This window comes from Nerophis ophidion, linkage group LG16 (genome assembly GCF_033978795.1).
Source record: "Nerophis ophidion isolate RoL-2023_Sa linkage group LG16, RoL_Noph_v1.0, whole genome shotgun sequence".
Taxonomy (NCBI): domain Eukaryota; kingdom Metazoa; phylum Chordata; class Actinopteri; order Syngnathiformes; family Syngnathidae; genus Nerophis; species Nerophis ophidion.
Window position 1 is genome coordinate 47693230 of NC_084626.1, and position 21428 is coordinate 47714657.

At 39.9% G+C, this 21428-nt stretch overlaps 1 protein-coding gene across 2 annotated transcripts in view; it reads right to left on the reverse strand.

The window, feature by feature from the left end:
- The window catches only part of LOC133535490 (calmodulin-binding transcription activator 1-like), a 202284-nt gene that overhangs the window by 41779 nt on the left and 139077 nt on the right, over positions 1-21428 (reverse strand). For both annotated transcript variants that reach the window (XM_061875371.1, XM_061875370.1), the window contains exons 5-7: positions 15105-15258; positions 6677-8457; positions 4405-4531 (exon numbers count right to left, since the gene is read on the reverse strand). In XM_061875371.1, the coding sequence (XP_061731355.1) occupies positions 4405-4531; positions 6677-8457; positions 15105-15258 (2062 nt within the window). The remainder of the gene's footprint in view (positions 1-4404; positions 4532-6676; positions 8458-15104; positions 15259-21428) is intronic.

Genomic DNA, 21428 nt, shown 5'->3' on the forward strand with positions numbered 1-21428 from the left:
ACCTTTAACATTGGAACCTATAACTGACTCAGGAACCTTTAACTTTGGAACCTATAACTGACTCTAGAACCTTTAACATTGGAACTTTACTTTGGAACCTATAACTGACTCTGGAACCTTTAATTTTGGAACCTCTAACTAACTCTGGAACCTTTACTTTGGAACCTATAACTGACTCTGGAACCTTTAACTTCAGAACCTTTCATTTGGAACCTATAACTGACTCTGGAACCTTTAACTTTGGAACCTTTACTTTGGAACCTATAACCAACTCTGGAACCTTTAACATTGGAACCTATAACTGACTCAGGAACCTTTAACTTTGGAACCTATAACTGACCCTGGAACCTTTAACATTGGAACTTTTACTTTGGAACCTATAACTGACTCTGGAACCTTTAATTTTGGAACCTATAACTAACTCTGGAACCTTTGACTTTGGAACCTTTACTTTGTAACCTATAACTGACTCTGGAACGTTTAACTTTGGAACCTTTACTTTGGAACCTATAAATGACTCTGGAACCTTTAACTTTGGAACCTATAACTGACTCTGGAACCTTTAACTTTGGAACCAGTAACTGACTCTGGAACCTTTAACTTTGGAACCTAACCCTATCCCTTTCCCTGAAAAAACATTCATAATCTGTTGATCAAAAGTTTTTATAATTTTTCCATGTTTTATGCCCTTTTTGTGGATAAAAACTCGGTTTTTATATTGCAAATTATACACAAAATATGCAATATTTCCCTGGGGGGAAAAAATCATAATCTGTTGATTAAAAGTTTTAGTAATTTTTCTAAACTTTTTTGTTTTTGTCTGGTTTATGCCTTTTAGTCAAGGAACATTTTGTTTTTATACGGCAAATAAACACAAAATCGATGCAATATTTTCTTTTAAAAAAAACAACCTTATAATCTGTTGATTATAAGTTTTATTATTTTTTTTACGTTTTTTGTTTGTTTTATACCCTTTTAGTCAAGGAAAACTCTGTTCTTATATGGCAAAATATACACAAATTTTGCAATATTTTCCTGGAAAAAAATTCGTAATCTGTTGATTAGAAGTTTTTATTATTTTTCAAACTCTGTTTTTATATGTCAAATTACACACAAAATATGCAATATTTTCCTGGGGAAAAAAAATCATAATCTGTTGCTCATAAATTTGTATTATTTTTATATGTTTTTCGTTTGTTTTATGCCATTTTAGTAAAGGAAAACTCTGTTTTTAAATGACACATTACACACAATCTATGTGTTGAGTATTAAACTCTGCGACTGTTTTTTTTGGGATATTGACCACGTTGGGGTTCCGGTCAGAGAACACATGGTCATCATTTGGACTCTTCCAACTTTAATGGTGCATATTGGGTTATATATTAGGTGCAGCTAGTATCTGTAAACCACAAACAAACACCCATCAACATTTATGTAATTTATCTAAAAAACAATATGCTCTAAGTAAAGTACTAGAGACATAATATATTGCATTTTCACAATGGCACATGAACTAGCCACATTAGTAGCATCAATGCTATCCTAAACAGGGAGATGTTAGCTCGTAGCATTCTGACAACACAGCACTAATAATATTAATAAAACACCAGTAAATCTTACACAAACACAGTGATGTCTATTAATAAACTAAATGATTCTTATATAATAATTAACATACTCACATCGTCAAGGACTAGAGCACCGATTAAACATAACAGAGAAACAAGTCAGCACACATTAACACACGTCAAACGGGAAGCGGAAGTGACACCTACAGGTTGGAAACGGAAGTGACACTGTCAAGAAATGCTTCAAAATAAAGTATTTGAAACGTAAATAACATGGAGAATTCCTAACACTATGCAATATTTTCTTTGAAAAAGATTCATAATCAGTTGATTATAAGTTAGAAAATTTTTCTATGTTTTATGCCCTTTTTGTCAAGGAAAACGCAAATTAGACACAAATTATGCAATATTCCCTCTCCAAAATTCATAATCCGTTGATTATAAGTATTTATTATTTTTCAATGTTTGTTTGTTTTATGCCCTTTTAGTCAAGGAAAACATGGCTACTTTGTCTTGTTCAAGTCAACATTCCAGCTGTTTGCTCCTTTATTACATGTCTTTTTGTACTAGATATCTTGTTAGATATGATGTTAGTTTGTACTACATATGATGTTAGTTTGTACTAGATATGATGTCAGTTTGTAGTAGATATGTTGTTAGTTATGATGTTTAGTTTGTACTAGATGTGATGTTAGTTTGTAGTAGATATGTTAGATATGATGTTAGTTTGTACTAGATATGTCCGTTTGTACTAGATATTTTGTTAGTTATGATGTTTAGTTTGTACTAGATGTGATGTTAGTTTGTACTAGATGTGATGTTAGTTATGATGTTAGTTTGTAGTAGATATGATGTTAGATATGATGTTAGTTTGTACTAGATGTGATGTTAGTTATGATGTTAGTTTGTAGTAGATATGATGTTAGATATGATGTTAGTTTGTACTAGATGTGATGTCACTTTGTACTAGATGTGATGTTAGTTTGTACTAGATATGATGTTAGTTATGATGTTAGTTTGTAGTAGATATGATGTTAGATATGATGTTAGTTTGTACTAGATGTGATGTCAGTTTGTACTAGATATGATGTCAGTTTGTACTAGATATGATGCAGTTTGTACTAGATATGTTGTTAGTTATGATGTTTAGTTTGTACTAGATGTGATGTTAGTTTGTACTAGATGTGATGTTAGTTTGTACTAGATGTGATGTTAGTTTGTACTAGATGTGATGTTAGTTATGATGTTAGTTTGTAGTAGATAAGATGTTGGATATGATGTTAGTTTGTACTAGATATGATGTCAGTTTGTACTAGATATGTTGTTAGTTATGATGTTTAGTTTGTACTAGATGTGATGTTAGTTTGTACTAGATGTGATGTTAGTTTGTACTAGATGTGATGTTAGTTTGTACTAGATGTGATGTTAGTTATGATGTTAGTTTGTAGTAGATAAGATGTTGGATATGATGTTAGTTTGTACTAGATATGATGTCAGTTTGTACTAGATATGTTGTTAGTTATGATGTTTAGTTTGTACTAGATGTGATGTTAGTTTGTACTAGATGTGATGTTTGTTATGATGTTAGTTTGTAGTAGATATGATGTTAGTTTGTATTAGATATGATGTTAGTTTGTATTAGATATGATGTTAGTTTGTACTAGATATGATGTCAGTTTGTACTAGATGTGATGTTAGTTTGTACTAGATATGTTGTTAGTTATGATGTTTAGTTTGTACTAGATGTGATGTTAGTTTGTACTAGATGTGATGTTAGTTATGATGTTAGTTTGTAGTAGATATGATGTTAGATATGATGTTAATTTGTACTAGATATGATGTCAGTTTGTACTAGATGTGATGTTAGTTTGTACTAGATATGATGTTAGTTATGATGTTAGTTTGTAGTAGATATGATGTTAGATATGATGTTAGTTTGTACTAGATATGATGTCAGTTTGTACTAGATATGATGTCAGTTTGTACTAGATATGTTGTTAGTTATGATGTTTAGTTTGTACTAGATGTGATGTTAGTTTGTACTAGATGTGATGTTAGTTATGATGTTAGTTTGTAGTAGATATGATGTTAGATATGATGTTAGTTTGTACTAGATATGATGTCACTTTGTACTATATATGTTGTTAGTTATGATGTTTAGTTTGTACTAGATGTGATGTTAGTTTGTACTAGATGTGATGTTAGTTATGATGTTAGTTTGTAGTAGATATGTTGTTAGTTATGATGTTTAGTTTGTACTAGATGTGATGTTAGTTTGTACTAGATATGTCAGTTTGTACTAGATATGATGTCAGTTTGTACTAGATATGTTGTTAGTTATGATGTTTAGTTTGTACTAGATGTGATGTTAGTTTGTACTAGATGTGATGTTAGTTTGTACTAGATGTGATGTTAGTTATGATGTTAGTTTGTAGTAGATATGATGTTAGATATGATGTTAGTTTGTACTAGATATGATGTTAGATATGATGTTAGTTTGTACTAGATATGATGTCAGTTTGTACTAGATATGTTGTTAGTTATGATGTTTAGTTTGTACTAGATGTGATGTTAGTTTGTACTAGATGTGATGTTAGTTATGATGTTAGTTTGTACTAGATATGATGTTAGATATGATGTTTAGTTTGTACTAGATGTGATGTTAGTTTGAGGTAGATATGATGTTAGATATGATGTTTAGTTTGTACTAGATGTGATGTTAGTTTGTAGTAGATGTGATGTTAGTTATGATGTTTGGTTTGTACTAGATGTGATGTTAGTTTGTAGTAGATGTGATGTTTGGTTTGTAGTAGACATGATGTGAGTGACGTGGTACCTGGACAGTAGCAGCGCAGTACGCCAGGCTGGATGAGGGCAGCAGGGACGCTGATGTGGTCAAACAAACAGCTGTAGTCGCTGCTGGACTCCAACCAGGGCCCTGTGATCAGCACCTTCACGCCCCCCTGCACCACCACAAAAACAACAACAACAACAACAACAACATGTCCACAGACTTGAATAGAAATATAAGGTACTTGAAGAAAGGAACAGGACTTTGTTAGAATAAAGTAGGGTACTTCAATATCACATTCATTGATTAGGAACATGTTCTAACTTCACAAGTTCTTAGGAGAGGCTGAAATATATATATTATATATTATCATGACATTTCTTCATAGATTTACTACTGCAGAACTGCCAACTTTGATGTCTATCAAACATGTTGTTTGTTAACTTTGGGTGTTATTTCACAAACCTCCACTCATTAGGACAGGTGTGTGAAACTGCTTTTTACTCAGAGCCACATCACAATTATGACTGCCCTCAGGGGGTCGCACGCAGCAGTGAATATATATATATATATATATATATATATATATATATATATATATATATATATATATATTTTTTTTTTTTTTTCTTTCACATTCTGCCTCTTACAGTTGAAGTGTACCTATGATGAAAATTACAGACCTCTGTCATCATTTTAAGTTGGAGAACTTGCACAATCGCTGGCTGACTAAATACTTTTTTGCCCCACTGTATATATATGTGTATATATATATTTATATTTATATATATATATATATATACATATACGTATATACATATATATATATATATATATATATATATATATATATATATAAAATGACATCACAGGCCACAATAAATGAACTGGTGGGCCATTTACAATTATATGACAGGCCTCTTTAAAGGACGTGGTGGCCCGCATAAAATGACATGAACGGCCACCATAAAAGATTTAGTGGGCCATTTCAAATGTTATGACAGGCCACTTTAAATGATGTGGTGGGCCACATAAAATGACATGACAGGCCACTTCAAATGAGTTGGTGGGCCACATAAAATGACATGACAGTTCACTTTAAATTATGTAGTGGGCCACTTTAAGTGATCTGGTGGGCCACTTAAAATGACATGACACGCCACTTTAGATGGCGTGGTGGGCCACTTTAATCTGGTGGGCAACGTAAAATGACATGACAGGCCATTGTAAATGACGTGGTGGGCCACGTAAAATCACATGACAGGCCATTTTAAATTATGTAGTGGGCCAAATTAAGTGATGTGGTGGGCCACATTAAATGATCTGGTGGGCCACGTAAAATGACATGACAGGCCACTGTAAATGATGTGGTGGGCCACATAAAATCACATGATAGGCCATTTTAAATTATGTAGTGGGCCAAATTAAGTGATCTGGTGGGCCACTTAGAATGACATGACACGCCACTTTAGATGATGTTGTGGGCCACATTAAATGATCTGGTGGGCCACGTAAAATGACATGACAGGCCATTGGAAATGACGTGGTGGGCCACTTAAAATCACATGACAGGCCATTTTAAATTATGGAGTGGGCCAAATTAAGTGATCTGGTGGGCCACTTAAAATGACATGACACACCACTTTAGATGATGTGGTGGGCCACATTAAATGATCTGGTGGGCCACATAAAATGACATGACAGGCCAGTTTAATGATGTAGTGGGTCACATGAAAAGAGACATTGATGGGCTAGGTTAAATGACATGGCAAGCCAATTTAAATAATTCGGTGGGCCAAATCAAAATATTGCGGTGGACTACATCAATTGGCTTGGTGGGCCACTTTAAACACGTGGTGGGCCGGGTTTTGACCCCCAGGCTTGAGTTTGACACCTGAGCCTTAGCACATCCTCCTGAGAAGAGAGCGTCCAGTGTAGTCGACATTTCTGTTTTGCATAACAGGAATATTTTTTTCCCACAATTTTAGGAATAGCCCAACAACAAAAGTCCACAGCAGAGGACGCTGGTCGTCACGACGATATCACTGCAGACACATTTGAGAATCATTTGATCAATTTGAGCTGTAAATGTTGTAGTAAAGCTAGTAAACTATCAGGGTGCTAAATACTGAGAGTTGGTGGACTAAGAGGATGTAGTGAGTCTTCTAAGGGATGCATGGGCGAATTGATTAGACCACCTGGAGGAAGCGTGACAATCAACCTTTGCCAGCACACTTGGGGCTTAGTCAAGTCGTCCTCCATCATGTGTCAGCCGACTACAGCCATGAATAAATAAGGAGACTAAGGAGTGACTAACCTCTGGGTAAGACCACTCTGGGGAGTAGTCTGTCACGCCAAACAGCCTCCCGCTCTCCTGGAGTATTCCCAGGGCTCCTTGCTCCACTTCCGAGCCCTGCAGGTGGACTGTCCCAGTGCCCTGCTCCTCGCCCACCGCCCCCTCCTGGGGCATCAAAACCCCGGCGACAGTGGCCCCCACCCCGCCCCCAGAGCCCTCCACTGAGATGAAATCGTTGATGAGATCAGAGAACTGGCTCCCGAATGAAGCCTCGAAACCCTCCAGGCTGATGGCCGCTCCCGTAGCTGAAAGGCCTCCACCTTGTGGCGGGAGAGAGGAATTATAGAGCGCCCTCTCCATGCTTGCGCCAGCACCTACGGATTGAGGACTGGCCACCACAGAGCCGCCAGCTGTTGACAAGCTCACGCCGTTACAGAGAATTTCGTTCTCCCCGCTTCCTCCTGCTCCCCCATCCTCCACCCCGCCGTTGTCATCTGGAGCTTGAAGGTAGTGCTCAGCGTCCGCGTAGGCGTCATGAGCGGCGCCAGACTTGAGCATCAACTCTCCTCCGTTCTCAGCAGCTGTGCCGCCGGCCACCTGACTGGACTGGTCCACGTCCGTGTCCTGGCCGGTGAGGGGGTAAGGGCCCACTTTTCCGCTGCGTCCACAAAGGGCCTGAGGGTCTTGGCTGCTATGGCGGAGGTGTGGGTGCAGATCCCCGTTGGTCATGGGGGTGTCTCTATGCACATTTATGTAGGACTGGGACTCGTCCGACTCCTCGGTGCCATTGGTCTGGTTGGTGTGCACGGGGGCCTGGAGGAAGAGATTGGGCGAAGGGTGGTGAGAAGACTGGGTTAGACCTGGGACGCAGGGTGATGACATCACAGCGCTGAAGTCCATTTGCTCCAGGGTGGTGCTGGGGCTGAGGCCTGTCCCCTCGCCCACATAACTACCCTGGGGGGCTAGGGGCTGCTCCAGCGGCGTCGCTTCCTTCTTGATGTTGTTGACAAGGGATGGGTTGTAGACAAATCCGTTGGATGAACACTGGATTCCCCCATCGTTGCCGTTACACCCCTCTGCCTTCCCTCCACCTCCTCCATATGTCTGGCCCTGCTTGGGGTTATTAAGGAAGCAGTCGGGGTCGAAGGTCATTGCAGTCTCAGGAAGGTTAACTCCTCCAGCAGAGTCTAGCGAGCTGGTGAGAACCAGCTCAGCTCCCTCTCCCAGGCCGACCCCGCTGGGGAACGACGCAAACCTCTGGTTCTCAGGGGCGACAGCCAACAGGATGCCGGTGGCGGCGCTTTCGTGTGCGGGCGGTAGCAGGTGGGTGTGGCCGGTTGAATAAACCGAATCCCCTGTCAGCGTGGTGACCTCGGACGTGAAAACAGCAGTGCTCTGTGACAGGCCGGCGCCGATAGCGAGTGCCGGGCTGTCGGCCATGTCGCTGGTGATCGAGAGCGGGGAACTCTGGGTGGTGTCGGGGACTTCCACCTGGTTGGCGGAGGTGGAGGAGGACACCTCCATGCTACTCTGCGGCAGCAGGGAGGGCTTGGTTATTCGGCCGTTTCTCCGGTCTCCTCCCCCCGCTCTGCTCCTGCGCCCTCCGGGGCTGGGCTCGGTCTGGCCCTCCGACACGTCGCTGTTCTGAACCTCTGTGCCGTCTGCTTCCTCGGACCTATGGGCTGCTGTGGCTCCCGTGCCAGCCGTGGTGCCACCTCCCGCTGCCGCCCCCGACTCCTGCTTGGAGGAGATGATGCGCTGCTTGACACTGGAGCATTTCTGGTGGAGGCTGCTTCCAGCACCTGGCAGAGTTGCGCAAGAAAGACATGTTTTACTTGATTTGCATGAAACATAAAGAACAAAAACATCACAAACAACTTTTTAAAGAGCCGTTTGGCTAGGAGGCACTAACGTTTTAAGTAGTGCTTTTTTTATCCGATTAAATCACACTTTTGAATCATGATTCATCACGGTAAATGACTTACTGACGTCATTTAAATTAACTTAAAAAGAGATTTGGACACAAAACAAAACAAAATCTGCACAGTTTACGGCAAAATAGCTGCGGTTGCCAGGAATTTGCCTTAAAACAAATTAGAGCCAATTTTAGTGTTGCCAATCAGGGGCATGTCTTTGGAGGTGGGAGGGGCCTATCCCCAGGAGCATGTATTTGGAGGTGGGAGGGGCCTATCCCCAGGGGCATGTATTTGGAGGTGGGAGGGGCCTATCCCCAGGAGCATGTATTTGGAGGTGGGAGGGGCCTATCCCCAGGGGCATGTATTTGGAGGAGGGAGGGGCCTATCCCCAGGGGCATGTCTTTGGAGGAGGGAGGGGCCTATCCCCAGGGGCATGTCTTCGGAGGAGGGAGGGGCCTATCATCAGGTGCATGTCTTTGGAGGTGGGAGGGGCCTATCCCCAGGGGCATGTCTTTGGAGGCGGGAGGGGCCTATCCCCAGGGGCATGTCTTCGGAGGAGGGAGGGGCCTATCATCAGGTGCATGTCTTTGGAGGTGGGAGGGGCCTATCCCCAGGTGCATGTCTTTGGAGATGGGAGGGGCCTATCATCAGGTACGTATACTTTTGACCCAGCACATTTGCTCACAATTTCAGTAGAGCCATAATAAATTCATAAAAGAAGCAAACTTCATGAATGTTTTTTGTGACTATATATATATATATATATATATATATATATATATATATATATATATATGTATATATATATATAGTAACAAGCTTATTTTGGTTGAACTTTGAGCAAGTTGCAAACAACTTTAACGGTCTTCCCTAAATTTGTTATAATTCTAACAATGATGAGGTTGCATGAAGTACAGTGAGCTTTGGCGCCCTCCAGCGACTAGAATGTGAAGTGAAGGTGGTCATAAAGACTTCCAATCCAAACATGAAATGGCTGAGACACACAAGATGAGGTGAAGACATCTACAAGACATCTGTATCTCTAAGATGTGGAGTCTTCAATACTTGGAAGATGAATATAGCATGACTATAGCATGAATATAGCACGAATATAGCATGAAGATGGAGCACAGAGTCCCGGGCAGCTGTCCTTTGTTGTCCTTCTCAAAGCCGATGAAAAGATGAGAGTCATTGTGAAGTTATCTTCTCTCTGTGATGTGCACTTATGAATAATGCATGCTGGGATACTTCAGTGCTGTTGTAAGGCGCAGTGGCCTGTAGGTGGCAGCACGCCACCAACTTTGCCCCTTTTACGTTTCTGCTGACATCTTGTTATTGCCGATACCGCAACTTTCTGCGCTAATATCAACCCTTTGAATCTACATATCCATGCTTTTGATATCTTGGTTATTTCAAATCAAGTACATCACTAAATAGGAAGGCAGGGTAAAAAATTAGCCAACTTTTGGTACGAATGTGTCAATTATTCGCCTCTTCAGTATTTTAATGTGAACATGTTCATGGAAGCACATTGTCACTCAGGGGTTAAAGGAGATGGATTCTTGGGGCCCATGATAGAGGGGGGCCCCAGAGAGGTCCCTTATGATGATGAAATTATATGAAAAAATGTGTTGGGGGCCCTGCAAAGGTTCTTTTAATGGGGCCCAAAATCCTTGGCGGCGCCCCTGTTGTCACTGCACTACTAACTCTCTAAATAAGATGGGTCATGTTCAGGGTTTGAAAGAAGACTGACATGGTCATGTTTAGGGTGTAAACATAAGACTAACATGGTCATGTTTAGGGTGTAAACATAAGACTAACACATGCTCATGTTTAGGGTGTAAACATAAGACTAACATGGTCATGTTTAGGGTGTAAACATAAGACTAACACATGCTCATGTTTAGGGTGTAAACATAAGACTGACATGGTCATGTTTAGGGTGTAAACATAAGACTAACATGGTCATGTTTAGGGTGTAAACATAAGACTGACATGGTCATGTTTAGGGTGTAAACATAAGACTAACATGGTGATGTTTAGGGTGTAAACATAAGACTGACATGGTCATGTTTAGGGTGTAAACATAAGACTAACATGGTCATGTTTAGGGTGTAAACATAAGACTAACATGGTCATGTTTAGGGTGTAAACATAAGACTCACACATGGTCATGTTTAGGGTGTAAACATAAGACTAACATGGTCATGTTTAGGGTGTAAACATAAGACTGACATGGTCATGTTTAGGGTGTAAACATAAGACTAACATGGTGATGTTTAGGGTGTAAACATAAGACTGACATGGTCATGTTTAGGGTGTAAACATAAGACTAACATGGTCATGTTTAGGGTGTAAACATAAGACTAACATGGTCATGTTTAGGGTGTAAACATAAGACTAACATGGTCATGTTTAGGGTGTAAACATAAGACTCACACATGGTGATGTTTAGGGTGTAAACATAAGACTCACACATGGTCATGTTTAGGGTGTAAACATAAGACTAACATGGTCATGTTTAGGGTGTAAACATAAGACTAACATGGTGATGTTTAGGGTGTAAACATAAGACTGACATGGTCATGTTTAGGGTGTAAACATAGGACTAACATGGTCATGTTTAGGGTGTAAACATAAGACTAACATGGTGATGTTCAGGGTCTAAACATAAGACTAACATGGTCATGTTTAGGGTGTAAACATAAGACTAACATGGTGATGTTTAGGGTGTAAACATAAGACTAACATGGTCATGTTTAGGGTGTAAACAAGACTGACATTGTCATGTTTAGGGTGTAAACAGAAGACTAACATGGTCATGTTTAGGGTGTAAACAAGACTAACATGGTCATGTTTAGGGTTTAAACATAAGACTAACATGGTGATGTTTAGGGTGTAAACATAAGACTAACATGGTGATGTTTAGGGTGTAAACATAAGACTAACATGGGGATGTTTAGGGTGTAAACATAAGACTAACATGGTCATGTTTAGGGTGTAAACATAAGACTAACATGGTGATGTTTAGGGTGTAAACATAAGACTCACACATGGTGATTTTTAGGGTGTAAACATAAGACTCACAGATGGTGATGTTTAGGGTGTAAACAAGACTAACATGGTGATGTTTAGGGTGTAAACATAAGACTCACACATGGTGATGTTTAGGGTGTAAACATAAGACTCACACATGGTGATGTTTAGGGTGTAAACATAAGACTAACATGGTCATGTTAAGGGTGTAAACATAAGACTAACATGGTGATGTTTAGGGTGTAAACATAAGACTAACATGGTCATGTTTAGGGTGTAAACATAAGACTAACATGGTCATGTTTAGGGTGTAAACATAAGACTAACATGGTCATGTTTAGGGTGTAAACATAAGACTAACATGGTGATGTTTAGGGTGTAAACATAAGACTCACAGATGGTGATGTTTAGGGTGTAAACATAAGACTCACACATGGTGATGTTTAGGGTGTAAACATAAGACTCACACATGGTGATGTTTAGGGTGTAAACATAAGACCAACATGGTCATGTTTAGGGTGTAAACATAAGACTAACATGGTGATGTTTAGGGTGTAAACATAAGACTAACATGGTCATGTTTAGGGTGTAAACATAAGACTGACATGGTCATGTTTAGGGTGTAAACATAAGACTAACATGGTCATGTTTAGGGTGTAAACATAAGACTGACATGGTCATGTTTAGGGTGTAAACATAAGACTAACATGGTCATGTTTAGGGTGTAAACATAAGACTAACATGGTCATGTTTAGGGTGTAAACATAAGACTAACATGGTCATGTTTAGGGTGTAAACATAAGACTAACATGGTCATGTTTAGGGTGTAAACATAAGACTGTATTGGTCATGTTTAGGGTGTAAACATAAGACTGACATGGTCATGTTTAGGGTGTAAACATAAGACTAACATGGTCGTGTTCAGGGTGTAAACATAAGACTCACACATGGTCATGTTTAGGGTGTAAACATAAGACTAACATGGTGATGTTTAGGGTGTAAACATAAGACTAACATGGTGATGTTTAGGGTGTAAACATAAGACTAACATGGTCATGTTTAGGGTGTAAACATAAGACTAACATGGTGATATTTAGGGTGTAAACATAAGACTAACATGGTCATGTTTAGGGTGTAAACATAAGACTAACATGGTCATGTTTAGGGTGTAAACATAAGACTAACACGGTCATGTTCAGGGTGTAAACATAAGACTAACATGGTCATGTTTAGGGTGTAAACATAAGACTAACACGGTGATGTTTAGGGTGTAAACATAAGACTAACATGGTCATGTTTAGGGTGTAAACATAAGACTAACATGGTGATATTTAGGGTGTAAACATAAGACTAACATGGTCATGTTTAGGGTGTAAACATAAGACTAACATGGTCATGTTTAGGGTGTAAACATAAGACTAACATGGTCATGTTCAGGGTGTAAACATAAGACTAACATGGTCATGTTTAGGGTGTAAACATAAGACTAACATGGTCATGTTTAGGGTGTAAACATGAGACTAACATGGTCATGTTTAGTGTGTAAACATAAGACTAACATGGTGATGTTTAGGGTGTAAACATAAGACTAACATGGTCATGTTTAGGGTGTAAACATAAGACTAACATGGTCATGTTTAGTGTGTAAACATAAGACTAACATGGTGATGTTTAGGGTGTAAACATAAGACTAACATGGTCATGTTTAGGGTGTAAACATAAGACTAACATGGTCATGTTTAGGGTGTAAACATAAGACTAACATGGTCATGTTTAGGGTGTAAACATAAGACTAACATGGTCATCTTTAGGGTGTAAACATAAGACTGACATGGTCATGTTTAGTGTGTAAACATAAGACTAACATGGTCATGTTTAGGGTGTAAACATAAGACTGACATGGTCATGTTTAGGGTGTAAACATAAGACTAACATGGTCATGTTTAGGGTGTAAACATAAGACTGACATGGTCATGTTTAGGGTGTAAACATAAGACTAACATGGTCATGTTTAGGGTGCAAACATAAGACTAACATGGTGATGTTTAGGGTGTAAACATAAGACTAACATGGTCATGTTTAGGGTGTAAACATAAGACTAACATGGTCATGTTTAGGGTGTAAACATAAGACTAACATGGTCATGTTTAGGGTGTAAACATAAGACTGACATGGTCATGTTTAGGGTGTAAACATAAGACTGACATGGTCATGTTTAGGGTGTAAACATAAGACTGACATGGTGATGTTTAGGGTGTAAACATAAGACTAACATGGTCATGTTTAGGGTGTAAACATAAGACTGACATGGTCATGTTTAGGGTGTAAACATAAGACTGACATGGTGATGTTTAGGGTGTAAACATAAGACTGACATGGTCATGTTTAGGGTGTAAACATAAGACTAACATGGTCATGTTTAGGGTGTAAACATAAGACTGACATGGTCATGTTTAGGGTGTAAACATAAGACTGACATGGTGATGTTCAGGGTGTAAACATAAGACTAACATGGTCATGTTTAGGGTGTAAACATAAGACTGACATGGTCATGTTTAGGGTGTAAACATAAGACTCACACATGGTGATGTTTAGGGTGTAAACATAAGACTCACACATGGTGATGTTTAGGGTGTAAACATAAGACTCACACATGGTGATGTTTAGGGTGTAAACATAAGTCTAACATGGTCATGTTTAGGGTGTAAACATAAGACTCACACATGGTGATGTTTAGGGTGTAAACATAAGACTCACACATGGTCATGTTTAGGGTGTAAACATAAGACTCACACATGGTGATGTTTAGGGTGTAAACATAAGACTCACACATGGTCATGTTTAGGGTGTAAACATAAGACTGACATGGTCATGTTTAGGGTGTAAACATAAGACTAACATGGTCATGTTTAGGGTGTAAACATAAGACTCACACATGGTGATGTTTAGGGTGTAAACATAAGACTCACACATGGTCATGTTTAGGGTGTAAACATAAGACTCACACATGGTCATGTTTAGGGTGTAAACATAAGACTGACATGGTCATGTTTAGGGTGTAAACATAAGACTAACATGGTCATGTTTAGGGTGTAAACATAAGACTCACACATGGTCATGTTTAGGGTGTAAACATAAGACTCACACATGGTCATGTTTAGGGTGTAAACATAAGACTGACATGGTCATGTTTAGGGTGTAAACATAAGACTGACATGGTCATGTTTAGGGTGTAAACATAAGACTTACACATGGTGATGTTTAGGGTGTAAACATAAGACTCACACATGGTCATGTTTAGGGTGTAAACATAAGACTGACATGGTCATGTTTAGGGTGTAAACATAAGACTTACACATGGTCATGTTTAGGGTGTAAACATAAGACTCACACATGGTCATGTTTAGGGTGTAAACATAAGACTGACATGGTCATGTTTAGGGTGTAAACATAAGACTCACACATGGTCATGTTTAGGGTGTAAACATAAGACTCACACATGGGCTTGAGTTGTCCAATGAGTTCCTCCTTGCTCCACTTGGCCCACTCCTTCCTGTCAGTGTTGATGGAGCAGAGGACAGGACCACACGGCTTGCCGCTGTCGTCCACCGCTGGAACGTTCAGGTAGTGCACCAGCACGATGTCTGGGTTCTACAACACACACACACACACACACACACACACACACACACACACACACACACACACACACACACACACACACACACACACACACACACACACACACACACACACACACACACACACACCTGGCAGATTAGACATGACAGAAGTGGGGGGGGGGGGGGCATGAGGAGGTCAGGAAGGAGCGTGTCGGACTAGATTCTTTCACATGCTTACAGAACATCCTGGCCCACTGGTCAGTCTACATGTATGTTTATGTGTACATGTATGTTTAAATGTACACGTATGTTTAAATGGACATGTATGTTTATATTTACATGTATGTTTATATGTACACGTGTGCATGTATGTCTACATGTATATGTGTGTTTGTACGTTTGTATGTACATGTGTGCTTGTATGTTTATATGTACTCGTGTGCATGTATGTTTATATGTACATGTGTGCATGTATGTTTATATGTACTTGTGTGCATGTATGTTTATATGTACATGTGTGCTTGTATGTTTATATGTACATGTGTGCTTGTATGTTTATATGTACATGTGTGCATTCATGTTTATATGTACTCGTGTGCATGTATGTTTATATGTACATGTGTGCATGTATGTTTATATGTGCTCGTGTGCATGTATGTTTATATGTACATGTGTGCATGTATGTTTGTATGTACATATGTGCATGTATGCTTATATGTACATGTGTGCATGTATGTTTATATGTACTTGTGTGCATGAATGTTTATATGTACATGTGTGCATGTATGTTTATATGTACTCGTGTGCATGTATGTTTATATGTACTCGTGTGCATGTATGTTTATATGTACATGTGTGCTTGTATGTTTATATGTACATGTGTGCATGTATGTTTATGTGCTCGTGTGCATGAATGTTTATATGTACTCGTGTGCTTGTATGTTTATATGTACATGTGTGCTTGTATGTTTATATGTACATGTGTGCATGTATGTTTATATGTACTCGTGTGCATGTATGTTTATATGTACATGTGTGCTTGTATGTTTATATGTACATGTGTGCATGTATGTTTATGTGCTCGTGTGCATGAATGTTTATATGTACTCGTGTGCTTGTATGTTTATATGTACATGTGTGCTTGTATGTTTATATGTACATGTATGTTTATATGTACATGTGTGCATGTATGTTTATATGTGCTCGTGTGCATGTATGTTTATATGTACATGTGTGCTTGTATGTTTATATCTACATGTGTGCATGTATGTTTATATGTACTCGTGTGCATGTATGTTTATATGTACTCGTGTGTATGTATGTTTATATGTACATGTGTGCTTGTATGTTTATACGTGCATGTGTGTATGTATGTTTATATGTACTCGTGTGCATGTATGTTTATATGTACATGTGTGCAGAGTTATGGGACGCGTAGCCCATGAATGATTGAACAGGTGTGTACTTGAGAGCGGGAGAAGTTCTTCTACATAAATATTCAGGAGGCGGGCTCAGGTAAGTGGGCGGGCTCAGGTGAGGGGGGGGCGGGCCCGTTGAGGTGTAAGAAGAAAAGAGGCCAGTAGGCTGCTTTAAGATGCTTCTCCCTGATGTGAGTGATGTATGTGTGAGGAGTACACCCCCCCCCCCCCCCCACACCTCTCCGGTGTGAGTGTGAAATTAAAATATATTTGACGGAGGGCAAATTCAATTTCCAGCATGTGACGAGGGTGTCCTTGCCACCAATTATGCAAGACATTTTGGCAAAGAATGCATAAAGATGGAGGAATTTCCATAATTCAGATGAACACGGCTCGCTGTTCCCTGTTCTTCATGGAAATGAAGGAATGTTGACGATGGAACTTGGACAAGTGATGAGGTTCTGCTGAGTGGAACAGTTCATGCAGGAAGTACTCACTCTTCTTGTTACGTTACAGCCTTATGCCAACATGGAAGGCATTGTCCTCAAAATTCTACACACAATGCCCCATTACCGCAATGTGAGAATATTTTTTTGAATTTTTGTTTTTTCAAATAAAAAACAAATATTTTTGAACACGATGTCACTAGCTGGGCACACCTATCTTTGGGCACTTTCCCTCTTTCCTCTTTGCAGCACTACTCTAGCTCCATCAGGTTGGATGAAGTGTTGGTTTTCATCCAGGATGTCTCAGTGCATTGCCGCATTAATCTTTTCCTCTATCCTGACTAGTCTCTCAGTTAGTTCTCATCCAGGATGTCTCAGTGCATTGCTGCATTCATCTTTCCCTCCATCAGGTTGGATGGGAAGCGCCGGTTTTCATCCAGAATGTGTCTGTATATTGCTGGTATTCATCTTTCCCTCTATCCTGACTCGTCTCTCAGTTAGTTTTCATAGAGGATGTCTCTGTACATTGCTGCATTCATCTAAGTCCAGTCAGGGAGGTGACCAAGAACCAGGTGGTCACTCTGTCAGATCTACAGCATTCCTGGAGGACGATCCACCAATCAGGCTTGTCAGACCGAAGCCATTTCTTAGTAAAAGTTTGTCAAAATGCACCTGAAAGACTCTCAGACCATGAGAAAGTAAATTCTCTGGTCTGGTGAGACAAAGATTGAAGTCTTTGGCGTGAATGTTTGGAGGAAAGCAGACAACCCTCATCACCACCAGTACCATCCCTACAGTGAAGCATGGTGGTGGCAGCATCAAGGTGTGGGGATGCTTCTCAGCGGCAGGAACTGGGACACTATTCAGGATAGAGGGAAAGATGAATGCAGCGATGCACTGAGACATTCTGGGTGAAAACCAACACTTCCCATCCAACCTGATGGAGATTGAGAGGTGCTGCAAAGAGGAATGAGAGAAAGTGGCCAAAGATAGGTGTGCCCAGCTGGTGGCATGGTGTTGAAAAAGACTTGAGGCTGTAGCTGCTGCCAAAGGTGCACCAACTAAGACTGATCAAAGACTGTCTGTACTTATGTACATGTATTTTCTTTTTGAATACATTTGCTCCTTATTAAAATAACAATGTTAAAAAATCATATTGTCATTGTGTGTAGAATTTTGAGGACAAAATGTATTTAATTTTGACTAAATACTTTCTGGATGTACTGTGTGTGTGTGTGTGTGGTGCGCACAGTAGTGTTTCCCTGGAGAGACCACATGAGAGCAGTGACTGAAGACCTGGTTGGTGACCCCGGGTGGCCCCAGTCAAGGTCACCTCCAGATAAGAAGAGCCTTCACAGGTCGGCGAGGAAGGTCCTCATCCATCCTGCCCGTGGACCATAAACTCTGCCACTTTTATTATTAGCAGACTTTGTGCTGGTACTTTTTAGTGCGGCTGCCTCATGAATCTTTGAAGAGGAGGATGTTTATGTTGCTGTGCTGTTTGCAAATGTCACGGACAATTTGAGAGATTAAAATGAACAAAACGGTCCAGAGTTTGAGGGTCTTGTGCAGGATTGTCAAGCACCAACATGCTGGGTGAAGAAGCTGCCACTGCTTAAGTTAAGTTAAGCTAAGTTTAACTTGCCCTCCACACATCAAATATTGACACTTGGCAGATTATTTTTGGAATTTTTGGTCCTAAATGAGCATTTAAAGGCATGAAAAGACTAAAGATAGAAGGATATTGGCCACTAGAGGAGAACACTGTGCACTGTTCAGTATCCTGGCCCCTGATTGGCTCAGCATTACTACAACAGGACTCAAGCTATGATGCAAAACCAACCATTCTTACCTGACAAAACAGCCTTATTCCAACATTGAATACATTCATTTTTGTCCTGAAAATTCTACACACAATACCCTACAGTGAGAAAAGTTGTGGTTTTTTTTATTTGTTTTGCAAATGTATAAAAAATGGTCATAAGTATTCACAGCCAGTACCCAATACTTTGTTGATGCTCCTTTGCCACTATTATGTTAGATCCACTATGGACTGGACTCTCACTATTATGTTAGATCCACTATGGACTGGACTCTCACACTATTATGTTAGATCCACTATGGACTGGACTCTCACGCTATTATGTTAGATCCACTATGGACTGGACTCTCACGCTATTATGTTAGATCCACTATGGACTGGACACTCACTATTATGTTAGATCCACTATGGACTGGACTCTCACTATTATGTTAGATCCACTATGGACTGGACTCTCACACTATTATGTTAGATCCACTATGGACTGGACTCTCACTATTATGTTAGATCCACTATGGACTGGACTCTCACACTATTATGTTAGATCCACTATGGACTGGACTCTCACTATTATGTTAGATCCACTATGGACTGGACTCTCACTATTACGTTGGATCCACTATGGACTGGACTCTCACTATTATGTTAGATCCACTATGGACTGGACTCTCACACTATTATGTTAGATCCACTATGGACTGGACTCTCACTATTATGTTAGATCCACTATGGACTGGACTCTCACACTATTATGTTAGATCCACTATGGACTGGACTATCACTATTATGTTAGATCCACTATGGACTGGACTCTCACACTATTATCATAGATCCACTATGGACTGGACTCTCACTATTATGTTAGATCCACTATGGACTGGACTCTCACTATTACGTTGGATCCACTATGGACTGGACTCTCACTATTATGTTAGATCCACTATGGACTGGACTCTCACACTATTATGTTAGATCCACTATGGACTGGACTCTCACTATTATGTTAGATCCACTATGGACTGGATTCTCACACTATTATGTTAGATCCACTGTGGACTGGACTCTCACTATTATGTTAGATCCACTATGGACTGGACTCTCACGCTATTATGTTAGATCCACTATGGACTGGACTCTCACGCTATTATGTTAGATCCACTATGGACTGGACTCTCACGCTATTATGTTAGATCCACTATGGACTGGACACTCACTATTATGTTAGATCCACTATGGACTGGACTCTCACACTATTATGTTAGATCCACTATGGACTGGACTCTCACTATTATGTTAGATCCACTATGGACTGGACTCTCACACTATTATGTTGGATCCACTATGGACTGGACTCTCACTATTATGTTAGATCCACTATGGACTGGACTCTCACTATTACGTTGGATCCACTATGGACTGGACTCTCACTATTATGTTAGATCCACTATGGACTGGACTCTCACACTATTATGTTAGATCCACTATGGACTGGACTCTCACTATTATGTTAGATCCACTATGGACTGGATTCTCACACTATTATGTTAGATCCACTGTGGACTGGACTCTCACTATTATGTTAGATCCACTATGGACTGAACTCTCACTATTATGTTAGATCCACTATGGACTGGACTCTCACACTCTTATGTTGGATCCACTATGGACTGGACTCTCACTATTATGTTAGATCCACTATGGACTGGACTCTCACTATTATGTTAGATCCACTATGGACTGGACTCCCACTATTATGTTAGATCCACTATGGACTGGACTCTCACACTATTATGTTAAATCCACTATGGACTGGACTCTCACTATTACTTTGAGACATTTGTGATTTGGGGCTATATAAATAAACATTGATTGATTGATTGATATTATGTTAGATCAACTATGGACTGGACTCTCACTATTACGTTGGATCCACTATGGACTGGACTCTCACTATTATGTTAGATCCACTATGGACTGGACTCTCACACTATTATGTTAGATCCACTATGGACTGGACTCTCACACTATTATGTTAGATCCACTATGGACTGGACTCTCACACTATTATGTTAGATCCACTATGGACTGGACTCTCACTATTATGTTAGATCCATTATGGACTGGACTCTCACACTATTATGTTAGATCCACTATGGACTGGACTCTCACACTATTATGTTAGATCCACTATGGACTGGACTCTCTCACTATTATGTTAGATCCACTATGGACTGGACTCTCACACTATTATGTTAGATCCACTATGGACTGGACTCTCACGCTATTATGTTAGATCCACTATGGACTGGACTCTCACACTATTATGTTAGATCCACTATGGACTGGACTCTCTCACTATTATGTTAGATCCACTATGGACTGGACTCTCACACTATTATGTTAGATCCACTATGGACTGGACTCTCACACTATTATGTTAGATCCACTATGGACTGGACTCTCACACTATTATGTTAGATCCACTATGGACTGGACTCTCACACTATTACGT